The 19,265-nt window shown below is 37.3% G+C and overlaps 1 protein-coding gene across 1 annotated transcript in view; it reads left to right on the forward strand.

Moving 5' to 3' along the window:
- LOC135214775 (homeotic protein distal-less-like) overlaps nt 1–17,461 on the forward strand; it is a 175,305-nt gene extending 157,844 nt beyond the window's left edge. Inside the window, 2 exon segments of the mRNA XM_064249131.1 lie at nt 15,500–15,784; nt 15,786–17,461. Of these exon segments, the coding sequence (XP_064105201.1) occupies nt 15,500–15,784; nt 15,786–16,277 (777 nt within the window). The 3' untranslated portion in view covers nt 16,278–17,461.
- The last annotated feature ends 1,804 nt before the right edge of the window (nt 17,462–19,265 follow it).

The raw sequence follows: 19,265 nt of genomic DNA on the forward strand, positions 1-19,265 counted from the left end.
AAGAATAAATACTTGGCTAGTCATTAACAAGAAATATTCAGTGTATATTTGCTAGTGGTGAGGCAGACCGACTTGTTTGCAGTAACTGACAGTGTGACATTTACTAATGATACCAGGAACCAGACAATCCTTTTTTAAATAAAATAACGTTAAGATGTGAGATTTTGAGAAACCAATAAAAAAAAAGAGCGACTGCCATCACAAAGAAAAATGAGGCAAAAAAAAATGAAAAACATATTTTTCGTTCAGTGGTCGTGCTGTTTTCAGATATCCTTGGCATGACGACATTTTGTTCATTTCCAAATTTCTTTTGCGAAATATGCGACGCTTTTGTTGCTGCAAGTGGTAAATCTTTTGGTTTGTAGGCACGAATCTTTTATTTCCAGAAATCAATGGGTTCTTTATGAGCATACAATGCGCATACATGTCTGCATACCTGCATAAATACTTACTTATACATAACTTCAATATAATTATATATATATATATAATATATACTTTTCATATATATATGTATATATATATATATATATATATATATATATATATATATATATATATATATATATATATATATATATATAAAGACAAATTCCACGACGGCGCACTGCAAGGCCTTTCGACTTTACTTAGCAGACTGCTAGGTAAAGGAATTTGTCTATATTTATATATTCCTCACGTTCCATATTTTCGAGATTCGGTTATATATATATGTATATATATATATATATATATATATATATATATATATTATATATATACATAAATAAATTCCTTTATTTGGAATCTTTAATTTCAATGGGGGATAAAGACTATTTCAAATCTCACTGCTAAAACGTACTACAGACTGTCGTTACTTGGACCACAAAATGAAGACAAATGCTAACTGTATTTCTAATCGCTCTTAGATTGTTCGATGTGAGGAGACGAGCACTCCGATCATTTTGGCTCTGAATTGGGTTAACCTCGAATTCAGAGACTAGAAATTGTAGAAGAAAATGCTATTTTGAAGGGGCTGCCTTTCTTGAAGTGGTAAACACTGTAATTTTTTGTGCTTTGTTTTGGTTTAGTTTGGAACTATAATTTTCTGGTGCTGAATCTTTAGGTTTCAATGGATAGTGATACTTATATTTTTCTCCTAGATTTTTTTGTTTTTTGTAATTACTTTCGGTTGGTAACGTTACTTGGCGAGAATTTCACACACACACACAGATATATATATATATATATATATATATATATATATATATATATATATATATATATATACATATATATATATATATATATTATATATATATATATATATATATATATATATACATACACATATTAATGCGTATACGTCAGTATGTAGATATGCAGGTATGCATAAGCATTATTTGTCTGTAAAAGTTCCACTGATTTCTGGGCAAAAATACATGCGACCTTTGGACATACATTACATTTTCCTGACCTGTATCTTAAGCATACCTGAGGGTGTGTGTACCTTATTGGTAATTCTGAAGTACTTGGTCTTATCACTGAACTAACCCAACAAGTCTGCCTCATTTATTTCGGCTTTTAATCAGACATCGTATAGTTAGATATTTATATCTTTTCCTCCAGTGTACATAGAAGTCTGATATTTTGATTTCCATCCACTTTTCCTAACTTTATGCGGTTGGTTTCATTTACGTGTGTGAACTTTTAAACTCAATTTGCCGTTTACAGTCCGTGTATTCCGATTGCCAAGATAGCATTCAAAAGGCTCGGTCTAGTACTTACAGCCTTGACGTATCCGGAACGAGTTGGACAGAGCGAAGGTTGGCTATAATTGTCTCTTATGTGTTATAATACTTTCCGCCCGTCTTCCCCCCGATAAAGAGTTTCGGTAGCGTTTGTATCCATTCTCGGTTCGGTTTAGAATCAGTGCGATAATGAGACGCCTCATGAACCCCTCCTGCAATTAGCGCTGTCTCTTAAACTCCCATGTTCTCATTTTTCCCTCGGCGCCATTGTGGGACGAACCCTCATTCTTTTGTCAACATTAGCTGTCGTCCCGTTCGAAATATTTCGTCACTGTCACTTGTCTCGTTGCCTCCTTCTTCTGGCACACCCCCCCCCCCCCTTCCAACCCCCCTCCCCCATCTCTCGCATTCCACCCAACCCCTCACTCACCCCTCCCACCACCTTCCTAATTTTAACAAGCAACATTGTTTTCATATCCTGCGAATAGCCTCCTTTCTTCCTTCGCTGACGCCCTCAACCCAGCTTTCATCTGAGGAGAAAACTACGCATCCGTTACGTACCGTCCTCCCAAGGAGCAGTAGCTCACGCTGGTACAAGGCCAGTCCATCTGGGAACCAAAAACATGTCCGTTATAGCCTTTATCTTGAGGTCACGGAGAGACACGTGGAGCCACAGACCGATTTTAAAGTGGGCCAGCTTTGAGGACAAATGACGGGAGTGGAGCGGAATCATTCAGGCGTTTCCCATGGGAAGAATTTCCGAGTTATTAGCATCAATCCTTGGACACACAGAGCGTAAAGTCGCTCGGGGAGAAGAAGGAGGTTAAGTTGCGACAGGAACACTATCTCTCCGTCCGGTCGGTGGTGGATGGAGACATTGATGTTGTCTGTCCAAAATCGTTGGCGATTTCAGTGTAAAAACAGTCTTACGTGTACCTGCTCTTAGTCAGTCAGGAAATATTAATATGCTCTCTGTATGCAGTCTAATTTTATCATTTGTCTCCTCCAACATTGATTTGATCGTTTAAACACTGGTGAATGTAATTCTGTTAAAATTTGTCCACTCAAACATTTTCTTATCTATTCTGGGCTAACTAATTTAATTAGCTAAAATGTGCCATCGTATAATTTACTCAGCGTGAATAATGCAGTTTTATGCCTGAATTACCCAAGCAAATAAATTTAACATAAATCCCCAAATTGCGAGTATTTTAGCAATCATCAAGTGCTTTTATTTTATGTAGCGCAATATGGTCACTGCCTCTCAAAAGATGGTTGAATTTTGCTGTACATACTAACCAGAAAGATCAACTAGTACTGGTAACTAGCATAATTACTGTACAGGGTCCAATTATTCAAGTGGCTATAACCAACTCACCTCGTAATAAAACGCAACGAACCGAAAGAATAAAAAATAAAATACGTTACATCATTCATGTTAATGTGGGAATTTAACAAACGCGTGTAAGAATGATAGTAAGAAGCGCACAATACGAAATATCTCGGTCTTCGGCCACTGACGTCTTCTGCTGAGCATTTGCAAAGTATAACACCGCTTTCTCTCTCTCTCTCTCTCTCTCTCTCTCTCTCTCTCCTGCCCTACTAAATCTAAGGCACTTGTTCTCTACCACCTCAAACACTCACTGTGTGTGTTTGTTTGTGTGTGTCTGAGTGAGAGAGAGAGAGAGAGAGAGAGAGAGAGAGAGAGAGAGAGAGAGAGATTTCATACATATACTGTACACACCCATGTAATTATATATATATAGTATATATATATATATATATATATATATATATATATATATATATATATATATATAATATATATTTATATATATGTATATATATATACATATATATGCGTGTGTATGTCTGCATATGTGTGTGTGTACATAATAAGCAATATCCAAGCCTCTTTTTTTCTTTTTTTTTTTTTTTTGCGACGAACATTTCCCAGAAACAAAAATTGAGGAGAGTAATCATCGCACACAAGTGGAAATGTTAAAAAAAAAAAATCCATCCAGACCTAAATACGATGCAAATTGATCGTCGGAAAGCAAAATAAAATGTTGCACATGCAACGGGGGAAAAATAGAACCATAAAATTCGACGGGATTGGGATACTGACATCGGTGCGCCTTGCATGAAAAGCAGAATGATAAAAAAAAAAAAGTTTGCCAAATCTGTGTCAAATCTGTGTTAGTTTTGAGAGTTGTTTAAAATAGTTGTTTGATTGCAATACAGCGGCGGCGGTGGCGGTGGTGGTGATGATGGGGTTGATTGGTGGGTGTAGGGCGCTGGCGTCGCTCTCAATCGTCGATGCGTTTTTGTTTGAACAAAGAGAGAGAGAGAGAGAGAGAGAGAGAGAGAGAGAGAGAGAGAGAGAGAGAGAGTATATAATTAAGGCATTACATTTTTTTTTTAATAAAAGTGATCACTGAATTCTTTGAGCAGAGTTATATGAATAATTCAGTATTCCCTTGTTAAGAGATAACTATTTACAATATTCGCCTGCCCTCTCTCTCTCTCTCTCTCTCTCTCTCTCTCTCTCTCTCAGAATAATTTAATAATCCCTTAAGAGAGAATTATTTATAATATTCGCCTGCTCTCTCTCTCTCTCTCTCTCTCTCTCTCTCTCTCTCTCTCTCTCTCTCCATCGTTAGGATAAGGATTACCTCGTCGAGGCTTTCCCGTTTTGATGATTTATATCTCCGGCAGAACCTTTCTCTCTCTCTCTCTCTCTCTCTCTCTCTCCTCTCTCTCTCTCATTTTTTCCTTGCTGCGACCCACAACGGTCGATTAACAACTCAGGTCAAGGAGGGCCATAGTGGATTTTAGGGAACGTTTTCGTTCGTCCCCGCCTCCGGTTGAGAGGAGAGAGAGAGAGAGAGAGAGAGACCAGGCGAATATTGTAAACAGTTTTCTCTTAAGAGATTATTAAATTATTCCGAGAGAAAGAGAGAAAGAGAGAGCAGGCGAATATTGTAAATAGTTTTCTTTAATAACGGATCATTATATTATTCTGTGTGAGAGAGAGAGAGAGAGAGAGAGAGAGAGAGAGAGAGAGAGAGAGAGAGAGAGAGCAGGCGAATATTGTAAATAATTTTCTCTCGACATGGGAATACTGATTTTTTTTTTTTTTTTTTTTTTTTTTTTGTGAGAGATAGAGAGAGAGAGAGAGAGAGAGAGAGAGAGAGAGAGAGAGAGGTCTTTGACCCTTCATGTGCCTTACCACAGTATTTCGAAGAGAACAATCTGACGTATGCAACACTGCACCCTTATCAGACTTACATACAGCGTTCGCACAGCGTACTACACGCTCCATATTTTATTAATAATATTTCTCTTACCCCGCAGCATCCTCCTTTGGTACGCTTATAACATTTTTTCGTTTCTTTTCCTAATTTCTTTGCATCGCTCTGATTGCGGCTTCTATATTTAGCGACACACGCGGACCGTATACGACGAATTCATTCATTATACTTTCAGACAATTTGTCTGTCAGTTAAAGGTGGCTGTTTTTAAGCCGCTCCTCCTTTACATAATATGCGCTTATTCTGACTGGAGGTGTTTGTTTATGTTAATTCTTGACAACATTTTTTTTTTTACTTTGGTGGTCTTATCAGTATGCGCTCTTGAATATTTATGTATGTATATATATAATATATATATATTATATCTATATATATATATATATATATAATATCATATATATATATATATATATATATATATATACATATTATAGAGAGAGAGAGAGAGAGAGAGAGAGAGAGAGAGAGTTTAAGTAAACTGAGAAATAGAAAAAAAAAAGAAATTTTAGTTTCAGGCTGTTCGATGAGGAGACTTTTTTTAGAGTTTCGTGAGAGAGAGAGAGAGATAGAGAGAGAGAGAATCAAGGGTCTGTGGACAGATTTGGACGGACAGACAGACACCGACAAACAAGAAACCCGACAGAGGAGGAGGAGGGGAGGAGGAGGAGGAGGCGCCATACTATCCGTTAGGGGGGTCATTTAACTTACCTATAAGGAGAGTCTGAAACGTGTACCCGTCTTCCTTCGGACGCTCATAGATCACAGCATAATCTTCCCAAAGTAGCTCAAATCACCACTCAGCGTAAGTTAATGGTTAATATCCCCCCTCCCCCTTCTTAAAAAAAAATTCAGAAGTTTACCCTCCTACCCACTAACTTCCCCCCTTCCCCCGACCCCTACCCACTCGCCTTCTTCGTTCACCCCTTCCCCCCCTTAAAGAAAAAAAACAAACAAAAGAAAAAAAAAAACAGGAGAGCGTGGAAGGAAAAAAAAAGAAAAAATAAAATAAAAAAAATCAAGAAGATGGCGTGGAAGGAAGCGCTGGATAATTACATATTGTTTGTGGGTGACAGGCGTTTAATTCATTATGCGTTGCCCTCTTTAATTATTTCTTATAATGGGAATTTATGGAGTACGCCACCACGGCAAATAAATTGGAATAAATATCGCCTGCGAGCTTTGGGCTGCTCCATATCTTCTCTGGAGAGAAAAATAATATTTGGGGATTGGATTTCCGCCGAGGCTTTGCTTCGGAGAGGGATTTTAAACGTTTTCATTTTTGTCGATAAATAATACGTTTTACAATACGTTTTACGTCTTTCTTGTTCGTGACATTGCTTTTATTATAACGGGGATCAACCCGAAGATAAGAGAAATAGATCAAGTTTTGTTAGGGTCACGTTGCCAAATCTCCTTCCGCTTTCTAGCTGATGCATTGAAGGGTCGCACTGGCATTAATTATTTTATGATTACCAAGAAATGTGAAGAATTCAACCTCCGTTTAGCTTCAAAAACAATTTACGGTTAAGAATTTGCGTACGCATACCTGTTCATACGCTTCTGTAGGGAATGTTCCTTCTTTTTCATTTTTGCGAGCGGTCCTGTTTTCGTTCCGTTGTGAACGCGTTTAAAAGCAGTATGTAAAGTTTCGATAACTAACTGATTGTAACCTATATGGCGTCGCAGCTATCAGGGTCTCAGACGTCGATAAAGCAGCGTGGAAGACATTAAAGGCGAGAGACGCGACTTAGAAATACCGTAGTTATATAACATTTTCGGTATCATGTTGAAGTTTTAGAATCCGATTTTGACACCTTTTGTATCAGCGACTCAAGAGAACGACTTTAAGGCTTTGGATCTCGGCATTTACGATCTGATATTCGAAACTCGTCGAGATTCTAAAAGCATAATGTACCCGTTTCCCAAACGCATCTGTAGATAATGGGTAAGTTGGTGGTTATGATGTGATTTGTCCTTAATTTATAAAAAAAATTAATCAACATGAAATACAGGGATCATAATACTAATAGGGCCGATCTGACACTGCAATGAAGGGCCTGGTTCTCAGGAGTTTATTGAGGTCAACTTTCTTTTGAGCTCTAAGTTAATTTCTAAAGATAGGAACACATTCTTTGCACTTTTTTTTTTAGAGCCTCAGGGTTCATCCATTTATACATAAAATTTCACGGTCCAGTTACCCAGGATTTGCCCATTCAGGTTATGCAGACTGACCTTTGTATAAGGCCAGGGTATGTAGAAATGTAATTTGAGGAATCAGAGTTTGAACAAAGCAAAATTAAGCATTCATGAAACTCATCAATACCAAGGCATACAGAGAGAGAGAGAGAGAGAGAGAGAGAGAGAGAGAGAGAGAGAGAGAGAGGTAAAAAAACAAAAACTATTAACTTGATGATATCAACTTCACTGTGTTTTTCTTTTACTTGGAAATTTTTCTTTTGGCCATTGGGAACGAAGACACCTGTCACAACTGCTCTTCCCGGGGGATAATTAGCGTCCGTTAAGTAGAATCAGCGTGCAACACAGACTGTCTGCGCAGCCCAGTACGCGCAAGTACGTACCCTTTCCTGTTTCTCCAATCTTTTTTTTATTTCATTTTATTTTTTTTTTATTATCATCCAATACAAGATAGGTTTGCTCGTGATGAGGATGAGGATGCATGATGGATTTCATTGAGAGAGAAAAAAATCAGGGAGGGTTGGCTTAGATTTTATTGAGTACAAAAAAAAGAAGACTTTCTTTATAGACCGGGCTAAGGCACACGTATTCATTCTTTTTTATTAACATCCAATACAAGATATAGGTTTTGCTCGTGATGAGGATGCATGATATATTTCATAAAAAAAAGCCGAGGGTTATACATATATATTATATATATATATATATAAAATATAAAAAATATATATATATATATATATATATATATATATATTTATATATATATATATATATATATATACGTGTTTTTTTTTTTTTTTTTACCGGCTCAGGTGCACTTGTTAATTTTGTTACGGTTGCTAATTTGTGTTCATGTGCTTAAACTTGGTGTTTCACATTAATTAAAAATCACTTTAGGTATTCGTGAAAATGCATTTTCGAGACAGGGGTCACCAAGTTTCTTATATATATATATATATATATATATTATTATAGTATATATATATTTATATATATATATATAGATATTATTATATATATATATATATATATATATATATATATATATATAGTATATATATATATATATTACATATACTAACATATGTTTATACATATACATATATATGTAATATACATATACATATATATATGAATATAATCATTTAATTCAAAGTGTGCAAGGGCAATTCTTCCTTCACGAGACAGGTTCATTAATAAAAAGGATATTTATGCCTTTAAAAAGTTCACGATACAATTATCGCGGAAATAAAAACATTCAAAAGACGTCAAAAAAAGCGTCTTGAAAACTTATAGTTCACATAAAAATCACAATGAACTGAAAAAAAAGTAAAAATGGAATATTTGAATTACTCTAAGGAAGACAAACACGCGATAAACGTACTCAATCTTTTTTTTTTTCTTTTTTTCATTTATTTTTTTTTTTTGGTCCTGTAAAGGGGTTTAGTTTGATCGCTTAAGGAGAGTGTTCCGTGTTATAAGTGTCAGTGACTATCAAATGCACATCAAATCTCTCTCTCAATAAAAAAAAAAAAAACACATACACACAAAGTTCCCATCCAGCTGTTACCATCGAGTGTCAGATTATTTAAAAATATCACTGAATATTAATCAGTTCATGTGGACTTTGAAACTTGAATGAAAACATTAGCCATTTTTTTTTTTGCTTATGCCACGAAGAGTTTTTGAAGCTTTTACGGGCAAATTTTTCTTTAAAACCATTTTGTTTTTTGGCCATTTGGATATAAATTTTATGCACAGACACAAATGTGGTAAAAATATGTACGTCTCTTAGTTTCTCTTCCTCTTAATTTGAATTATTATTTCGATCTTTAGTGATTCAGCTATTTCTAGTGTCACTGCTATTATCGTATGACACATAAAATAATACACACTTTATATATATACATACACACATATATATATATATATATATATATATATATATATATATATATATATATAATATTATATAATATATATATATATATATATGTGTGTGTGTGTGTGTGTGTGTGGTGTGTGTGTGTGTGTGTGCGCGTGTGTGTAGTATACACGCACACATACATAAATTACATACACACACATATATATATACATATATACTATATATATATATATATATATATATACTATATTATATATATATATATATATATATATATATATATATATAATTAGATTGGTATTGCCGGCAGCTTTCGAGGTTTCACAAGGCTGAGGGCTCTGAAGGCCGGAACTTCTGACCGCAAGATCACCCAGGCCTTTCATCCTTGTTTAGAGGAGGGAGTCCTCCAACCCCACCCCAACCGTAGTAGGTAAATAGGAAAACACATCGCCAACTCCATGTTTTACTCTTTTTTTTTATTCTTTTAATCTAGAGTCGAACCTTTTTTTTTTTTTTACTCAGGAGTCGAAACCTCTTTTTTTTCCATCTTTTCTCTCTATTTATTTATTTATTTTTTTGCTCCAGCGTCGAAACTGATATCCTAAAAACTCGCGTCTCGTTATCAGCCATTTAATTTCAGCGCGAGAACCTTTGAGAGGAGATTGACGCCTTCCATTTCTGAATTAATTCCTTAAGAAACGCTCTAATGCATTATGCAGTCGATACTGGCGAGATGCGTTCGAATCTCCGTCCGCAGCTGTCCGCTTCAATGCATAAAGAAAATAAAGAGAAAAAAAAAATCCCAGGTGGAAATTATGTTAACCGCAGTTCATCGGCCTAAGATTCTTCTTTATGACGACACTGGTGGCCTCATCAGACGTTTTCGGATAGTGAGTGGTTCGAGGCATGGTCGTCGACCATGGACCTGAGTCGAGGCTTTTTATAGCGAGGTCCATTACCTCATATATACGTATGTATATTCGAAGAATTCCTCGCCTGTTTTTTTAGAGGGATGCGGAAAAGTTTGGCAGCGGTGTCACCGCATATCCTTGGGGGAATTTTACATGGTCGTAGAATAGTGTTTGACTGATCTTGATATTTATCCGTTAGCTAGCTGTCGTTGTCAATGACAGTAGCTTGCCTTTTATATATATATATTATATATATATATATATAGATATATATATATATATATTATATATTATATATATTATATATATATGATATATATATATGTAAATAAAGCAGCCCATAAAAACGTCAAAATATATAGAGAGAAAATACTATATTTCAGAGACTGCTGTCTCTCTCTTCAGGTAGATGAATGAGAAAAGTTACAGAAAAGTTAAGTCAGTTTAGGTCACTCCCACTGATAATCCTTCTTTAATCCTCTTAAGCGTTAGATGGAATTCTGTTGTAACAAAACATTTTTACCAGTATATATATATATATATATATATATATATATATATATATATATATATATATATATATATATATATATATATATTTATTTTATGTATATACACAGGGTGTCCATAAAATCCCAGTACCATTCTGAGAAATAAATTCTTGTAATGGTACCTGGACTTTATGGACACCCTGTGTATAGACTATATTTGTTTTCGCAATGTTTATTCAATTTTTCTTATGATTGTCTCTATTTACTTGATTCAGGTTTTCCACGTGATAGCCCCCATAATGTACTTCCATTTCCATCTAAATTTTAGGGAACAATAATAATAATAATAATAATAATAATAATAATAACAATAATAATAATAATAATAATAATAATAATAATAATAACGTATGTGCAAACCAAATCTGATAGGCTGTTTTATTCTACTAGAGCACAACTCATGTCTGTGGCCTTCCACGCCTGTGTTTCGATTTTAACGATTACCTATCCAGATTTGAATCTCTCTCTCTCTCTCTCTCTCTCTCTCCACTGGAACTGTAGCCTCTCTCTCTCCTCTGGAACTGTAGCCTCTCTCTCTCTCCACGCTGGAACTGTATTCTCTCTCTCTCTCTCTCTCTCTCTCTCTCTCTCTCTCTCTCAGTTCACGGCCGCAAGGCAATTCATCAAAAAGTGCGTAAGCTCCACAGCACCGCCATCAGAGTCGCTCTATATTCATGGCAATCCAGGAGGGGTCTGGAAACAGGGCCAAAACGACACCGGTGATGCATGACTGCCATTACCTTGACAAATGGCTGGCACTCACACCACAACGCGCCGTCGACAAGGGGCCATTCTTACCCTCCCGCTTCGTTGACAATCCATGCTTGGCTAATGTCAGGGTGGGTTCGGTTTAAAAATTATGGAGAGAATGCGCTCCTGTTGGAGTTGTTGTTGTTGTTGTTGTTGGTGGTGGTGGTGGTTGTGGTTGTGGTTGTGGTGGTGTCATTCCTCGCAAAGATCTCTCTCTCTCTCTCTCTCTCTCCAGTTTCTTCTAAGAGATTGCTAGTCCTAACTGCCCCCTGCAGCTGCTAAGTTTGCAAAGCAAGTGCTGAAAGGTCCTTGCAACCTTCAGAAGAAAACAAATCATTACAGGACTTTGTTTTGCCCTGCAGTTAAGCTTGTACAGTAAGGGATAAAAGACCTCCTCCCCCAAATTATTACAGAACTTTGTTTTCCCCTGTAGCTAAGCTTGTCAAGTAAACAACAAAACGAACCCCGCCCCCCAACTCCCGAAAAATGATTATGGGACTTTGTTTCTGCCTGTAGCTCAAGCTTGTAAAGTAAGTGATGAAACAACCTTCCCCTACAACACACACAGACACACACAATCATTTCAGGACTTTATTTCATTGTTTCCCCAAAGGGAAGATGGGGTTCCTTTCCTAATTGCTTTGGAATGATGTAAGAATACTGTACTAGTATCCTCGTCGTACACAGCCGACCAAGTAGGAGGGGACCCCCTATGTCGAATCAGGGACAGGGATTTTGTTGCTACAAGGTTTCTGTCGGTCGCGCCTTTACACTAGTAATTGAAGGGTCGATGCTATTTATCCGTAGTCTTGCCAGAGCACATGTGGTCTATACGTGTCATTGACAGCAAATTTAGTCTTAATCATGTTTGGTTTTGGAGGCGGTTTCTACACGTCTAGTAAATTTAAACGTCAATTCCATCCGATGAAAACATACAGGAGAGGACGGTCCATAAAAAGATCTTTCTGATACTCTCTGTTAGATGACAGTGATGGTTGTAATATTTGTTATTACCGTGATTAATGGTGAGCAGGGCGTCTATGTAAATGAGGGTGGGCTCACTCAGGGTAAATGCTCCTGTTTAGGCAGCTGGGAGTTTCTTTTTATATTCAAACACAGCAAACTAGACGTTTTGGAGTCGGATCGTTTTCATTAATCTTTTAAATGAGCAAGAAGTCAGAATAGTATAACGCGAGTAGATCACAGTGCGGGTAAGCTACACTTGAAATGGAAATGGATATAAAATTTAGGCCAAAGGCCAAGACCCGGGACCAATGAGGTCATTCAGCGCTGAAAGAGAAATTGAGAGGAAAAGGTTTTAAAGGTCGCATAATAGGAAAGTCTCGCAGTTGCACTATGAAATAATTGTTAGGAGAGGATGGAAAACAAAGACGGAGGGAAGAGCGTATGAACTGAAATACGGTCAAAGAAATGAAAGGGGTTACAGCTAAGGGTCTTACGGACGCTGCAAAGATCCTAAGTAATGCCCACAGTGCCCAGGGTAAGGTGCACTAACGTAGTTAGTCTAGAATAAATATTTTCCCTGAAACTGAATGAGCTTTATCGTTGAACGTAACCCATAGATTTCCATAAAGTAAATTACATTACTCTTCCAGTTTTTCGTTTCTGTCACTAAATCTACCAATCGAAAGCGTGAAACTTCCAAAGTATTAAAAAAAGTCCAGAACCTTTTTTTTGTCTTAATAACGAATCCCTCAGCCAAACCGGGGCTGGGAGAGACAGCCTGAGTGACGTTACGTGTAACAACATCAGTTTGACGAGGACTGACTGTTTGTTGCAATCTATTTTGAGCCAAAAAGTGAAGGCAACATTAGTCAGGGCTGTTGAGTACGTGAGCGGTCCCATGTTAGCTGATATTAGCGGGGCTTCGAGGACTTTGACGAACTGCAAAAATTAATTATAATAGTTTGGTTAATGATGCTGCCTTTAACATTATGGAATTAACGAACTTAATGTGAATTAAAGTTAGTTTGCATTGCGATATCAGTTGAATTTCCATCATGGCAAACGGCAAAGGAGAATCGCCTGGACGACATCACTATGCACATGAGTATGAATAATGAATTAATATTCATCATTCATTCTCATGGTAGTTAGAATGAATGAACGGGAGAGCTTAAAGGGCATTTTAAAATTCGTCTGAGAAAATTCCTGAAATTTCAGAACACGAAACCAATGAATGAAGAATGCAGCCATGTCTTCCGCCCGCCCCCCAACAATTCCTCCCCCCAACAATTCCTCCCCCCAACAATTCCTCCCCCCCAACAATTCCTCCCCCCAGCCCGCCATTCTTTGTCAAGAGGGGAAACATAAAATGATAATAGATAAAACAAAAAAAGAAAGAAAGGGAAAAAAGATCTGCCGCTGCGGTGCTGGTGCTGGGGCGGCTTGTCAGGAACTTTTAGACGTGAACATACAACATATGTTTGTGGAGACCGTGTTTGCATAATTAGTTTCGGCTCTGCTTGGTTTTCGGGGTTTGGTAAACAAGTGGGTCAATTACCCGTCATGGAACAACACTGGCGCCTCGTAGTTTTCCGTTGTTTTCGCGTCTTAGGAATGAGAGACGCAGTTTAATGCACATTGTCTTGGCTTCCCCGGTTTTCGTGTCTCGGGAATAACTTAGTGAGATTAATACGTAGTCTTAGCTTCTGTAGCCTTCTTGTCTTAGGAATGAGTTAGTGAGACAAATTCATAATCTTTGTTTGTCTAAGTCTCGTGTCGTTGGAATAAGTTACCTGCATTAATTCATAGTCTTAGGATAGTCTCAAGTTACTGGGATTAATTTGTCGTCTTAGTTTATCCGGGTTGTATACCTCAGAAATAATCAACTAGCTCTAATATTTTTCATTGTTATCATATGGCTTAATATTAAATCGCTGTTATCATTTGAAAGCATTTGTACACAACATCCTTTCAATTTCGTCATTTTGTTACCTCTGAATTTATTAAAGCTTTTATTCTCAACCTTTGATAATGATGTATGTTTGTATGTCACTGAAGTGAAAATGGTGCATTTTATCAAGTTCTTCGAACTTTCGTTTCGTAAAAAAATATTGCCATATAAACTCAGTCGCAGGTGGTCGGCAGCGGCGAGGTGTTATGTGAGAGAGAGAGAGAGAGAGAGAGAGAGGATTAGCTGTTCTCATGTAGAGAATGAAAATCCGAGGACGAATGGGAGAGACTATCACCGAGTGTTCCTTACTTCTGCTAACTTTTATTCTTTATTCATCTTGTGTACTTAAGCACACCTATACAGCCACACACATACATATTATATATATAATATTATATATATATATATATATATATATATATATATATATATATATATATATATGTGTATGTGTGTATGTGTGTGTTTGTGTGTATATATGCATATTTGTCACGCGTCTGTGGTCGTTTAGCTGTCGATATAGTTACAGATGTTTGTTGATTTTCTTGTGCTGGTTAAAGATAGCAATAATAGCAATAAAAATAGCTCATATTATTAACATTTTATATACTTACTATATATATATATATATATATACATATAATCATATATATATATATATATATATATATATATATATATATATATATAAAACGATAAAGGTAATGACGTTTTTCGGGAAGTGCTTTCAAAATGACATGCTTCTTACTTCATAGGTCATTTTTCCACACTGTAGAATCTTGTATTAAAATGAACAGGGCTTAATTCAGCAAGGTAATTCGAATGGAATAATCTTGAGACGTACTTGTAGACATTTGACCTCCAAGGTTTAGAAGTTATCAATGATCCTATTTAGAGTTTGAGGAAATTCGAGCATAATTGAAACAATAATCTAGTTATAATTCCATCGGTATGTATGTTAGAAATGAGTGTTTGTAGGATCGTGTAGGACAGGAGAGGACGTTGGGTCTATGTGATAGAATTTTGTAGTAAGGACATTTATTTTTTTGAACGATGTAAATCCTTCATAAATATGCTTAGTCTAGATCTGATATCATCCTCATCACAGAGGAAACTTATGTTGTACAGTGGAATGCAAAACGTCTTTGAAATATTGTCAATACATCTGAAATAAATAAGTAGTTTTCTCGTTCGAGCGACGAACTAACTAACGCCCCGAATCCTCTTCTCCTCCTCCCGCAGGTGAAGATCTGGTTCCAAAATCGGCGGTCAAAGTACAAGAAGATGATGAAAGCGGCTCAGACGAGCGGTCCAGGAGTGCCTCAAGGAGCCCCAGTAGGACCCGGGTCGCCCTTGAGCTCGTCGCCTTTATCAGCCACCTCTCCACTCCAGCCCTACACCACCCCAACACCCATCAGTCCGCCCCCACAGACGCACTCTCCAGCACAGACGCCCATTTCGCAGTCGACAGTCCCATCATCTTTGCCTCAGCCTCCTCCCCTGACCACCCTCGTCCCCATCTCCCACTCCGGGTCTCACGTGCCCCCCCGCCCAGCGCCCTTTCCATGGGCCACCATCAGCATCCCCTCCCCAGTTAACACCTTGCGCCCCACCTCACTCCCACCCACCTCCCCCACACCCCCACCACCCACCCCACGCAGCTTCTCCCCACTCCCATCCGCCTCCACCACATTCTGTTCAGCTGCCACCCCACTCTCACGTGCCGCCTCAGCACCCACCCACGCCCACAAGTCAGGCTCACGAGAACCACGGCACCTCGCACCTCGGCCCACCGGGCCCTCCTCCTCCTCCACAGCACCACATGAGCCATCCGGGACACGGAGGCTACATGCCGCCCTCATCGATAGCTTCCCCAGCTTCAGTCACTGAGCACATGCCTATGCCGCCCTCAGCCTCTTCGCCTGGACTGGCTTCGCACCACTGGGACATGAAACCGCCCGTGTCGACGCCCTATATGTACTCCTGGTATACTCCGGATCAACAGCACCTCCTCACTTAAGTTCCCGCCAGAGGAAAATAGGTCGATGACCGTCGATGTTTTATTACCATGAAGAACCGTAATGGTCTCTAGCTATGGGGGGCTGTGTGGTCCTCTTAACCGAAAACAGCTTCAAAAGGGGGGAGAAATGGAATGAAATGTAGGCCCACCCAGCCACGGGGGTTATTTCCGGGACCAAAGATACACTTCACCTAATTCCAGGAGGGTATTCCAAAGATGTCGTGCAATATACTCACCATATTGGTGTAGTTAGCACCATACTGGTGTAGTTAAAGTTGAAAAGGCCAATAAATAGACTTTGCTGTTGAGAACTTGGCTCTCGGTTAGCCAAAGACAGGGAAACACTTAGGGAGGGTTCGCTGTGGTTTTCCAGAAAGACATGTCCGCCCTATCCTTTCCCTCATTTTATTGTTACCGTAGTAGGATATAGTGCCAAGTGCTTATTCTAATGATACACAGGAGTCCGTCGTGTTTGTCTTCGAATCGAGATGGAAATCCAAAAGTTATGCTGAATTTTAGTCACCTTAAGAGATCCGACAAAACGTTGTAAATACAATGTGTATGTTTACTCGTAGAGCTTTGTCCGATTACGTCAGGGTGAACTGTGTTGAGGACTGTGTTGCGATGAATTATTATTATTATTATATATATATTATGCATATATATATGTAAATATATATATACATATGGAAAGTTTAGCACACATTGCTCTTAGTACTTAAAGGACTGAATTACCTGAGATCACCGATTGACAAGAATAACACAGTACTTGAATTTTGGGATTCTGATCTTTGTAAAGTGGTGTTTTGTTGCTGATAAGAGCGCCAGTAATAATAAAAAAACCAGCAAAAAAGTACGTCTTTGTCTAGCAGAAGGAATACGACATATTATGGGCTGCGCAAGAGCCTCGTGTTCAGTCGAAGTAAGATAAACAAAAACAGGTAGAAAATAAATAAAAAAAAATCTCATGGTGATATTTGGGGTTCCTTCCCCCAAAAACAAATCACCATGAAAAAACACACCAAAGATGCCTCTAGTTTGCTGCAGAGCTTACGGTGATGCCTGTACACATAAAAGCAGTGAAATGCTTTGAACAGAGGAGCGAATCATGGCAGGTATACAGTTTCCGGTTACCTGTTCTGTTGGTTTTTTCGTACAACAGATTCTTCATTTTTTAATATAATAAAAAAAAAAAAAAAAAAAAAAAAAAAAAAAAAAAAAAAAAAAAAAAAAAAAAAAAAACAAAAAAACAGATTATTTCAGTGACGTACCAAATATAAGTAGCGTTCAGGTAAAGAAGTTTTTTTTTAAAGAGTCTATTAAAAGTACAGCGGTGGTCGTCCTAGTGCTTCTAACACGTCCAGCACCACACACCACGCCATTTGCCAAAAGGGAAGTTTATTAGTAGGGAAAAAAATGCCCCAGAATTAGTGATTATCTCTTAGCTCTCTTCTCACTGGTGCACAGACAATGTTTTTTTTTTATTTCATGATAATATATGAATATATAAATATATATCCTCTTGTACTCCGCATGGTTCTAGAGTCTTGTAATCTAACGACTGGAGAGAGATCTCTCTCTCTCTCTCTCTCTCTCTCTCTCTCCTTTCTATTTTCTCCTGTATTTCTGCATTGTACAAAGCTGTGCTCAAAGTACCTTAAACAATATTTTTGATGTAAATCGTGTCTATGTTATATACTGAATGTAATAAACGTCAGCTAATTGTACTACGTTGTTCTTATTTAGAAACCAATCGACGTATGAGGCTCCACACTCAAATGCCTGTTGTTATTGATGTATCAAGTCTAATATGAAGTCCATCATCAAATTCCGAAAAGGGCTAACTAACACTCGCTCTTTTTCACAAGAGCAGCCTGCAATCTAATGCTTAAAACATAGTCTAACTTCCAATTCCTTGATTCCAAATGTGCTTCAGATGCTGTTAATTCGGTTGTATTAAGTCTTATCAAAATGCTGTTAATACTGTTTTATTAAGTCTCACATTGAGCTTGAAATCAAATTCCAAATAGGTCTAGAACTGGCTCTTCTTCAAAAGATTCAGATGCTGTTACTACTGTTGTCTTAAGTCTTATCAAAATGCTGTTACTACTGTCTCATTAAGTCTTATATTGAGCTTGTAATCAAAATAGGTCTAGAACTGGCTCTTCCTCACAAGAGCAACCAACAATCACATGCTTAATGCCTCGTTTAATTTCTAAATCTTAGAATCCAAATGTGCTTCAAATGTTCTTATTATTGTCATATTAAGCTTATATCAAGCCCATAATCCAGTTCCAAATAGTCTAGCACTGGCTCTGTTTCGAAAGAGCTGCCTGCAATAATATGCTTAATGCTCAGTTTAACTTTCAATTCCTAGATTCCAAGTGTGCTTCAAATGCTGTTACTACCGTCTTTCTAAGTGTTAAATTCATGGGCGCCCGCACATAGAGGCAAGAGGGGGCACTTACCCCCACCCCTGGAATCCTGGAAAAAAATTTATATATAGATTACATTTATTGCATTAAACTACATCATTTTGTTTTCCTTCCATTTTACAATATATCCTTTCAGTTTAAGTAAATTAAAGGTATCATTATGTACAATATAATATTTGTATACAGTATATAACTGCATTGTTCTTTCCAGAAATATTTGAATTCAGCTGAACAGTATATGGAACTATTGAAAGTCAATGTAATATTGTATATTTTCTTTATCGCATCTTGCTCCACTTATATTATTGGCATCCATCGCAGTTACATTGCATATTATACATATATATAATAGTATATATATAATATATATATATATATATATATATATATATATATATGATATATATATATATATATATATATATATATATATATATATATTGCCCCACCCCCGTGGAAAATATGCTGCGAGCGCCCATGGTTATATTATCCCTGTAATCAGATTCCAAATAGGTCTAGCACTGGCTTTTTTCGGAAGAGCTGCCTGCAATCA

Source organism: Macrobrachium nipponense, chromosome 46 (genome assembly GCF_015104395.2).
Source record: "Macrobrachium nipponense isolate FS-2020 chromosome 46, ASM1510439v2, whole genome shotgun sequence".
NCBI classification, from domain to species: domain Eukaryota; kingdom Metazoa; phylum Arthropoda; class Malacostraca; order Decapoda; family Palaemonidae; genus Macrobrachium; species Macrobrachium nipponense.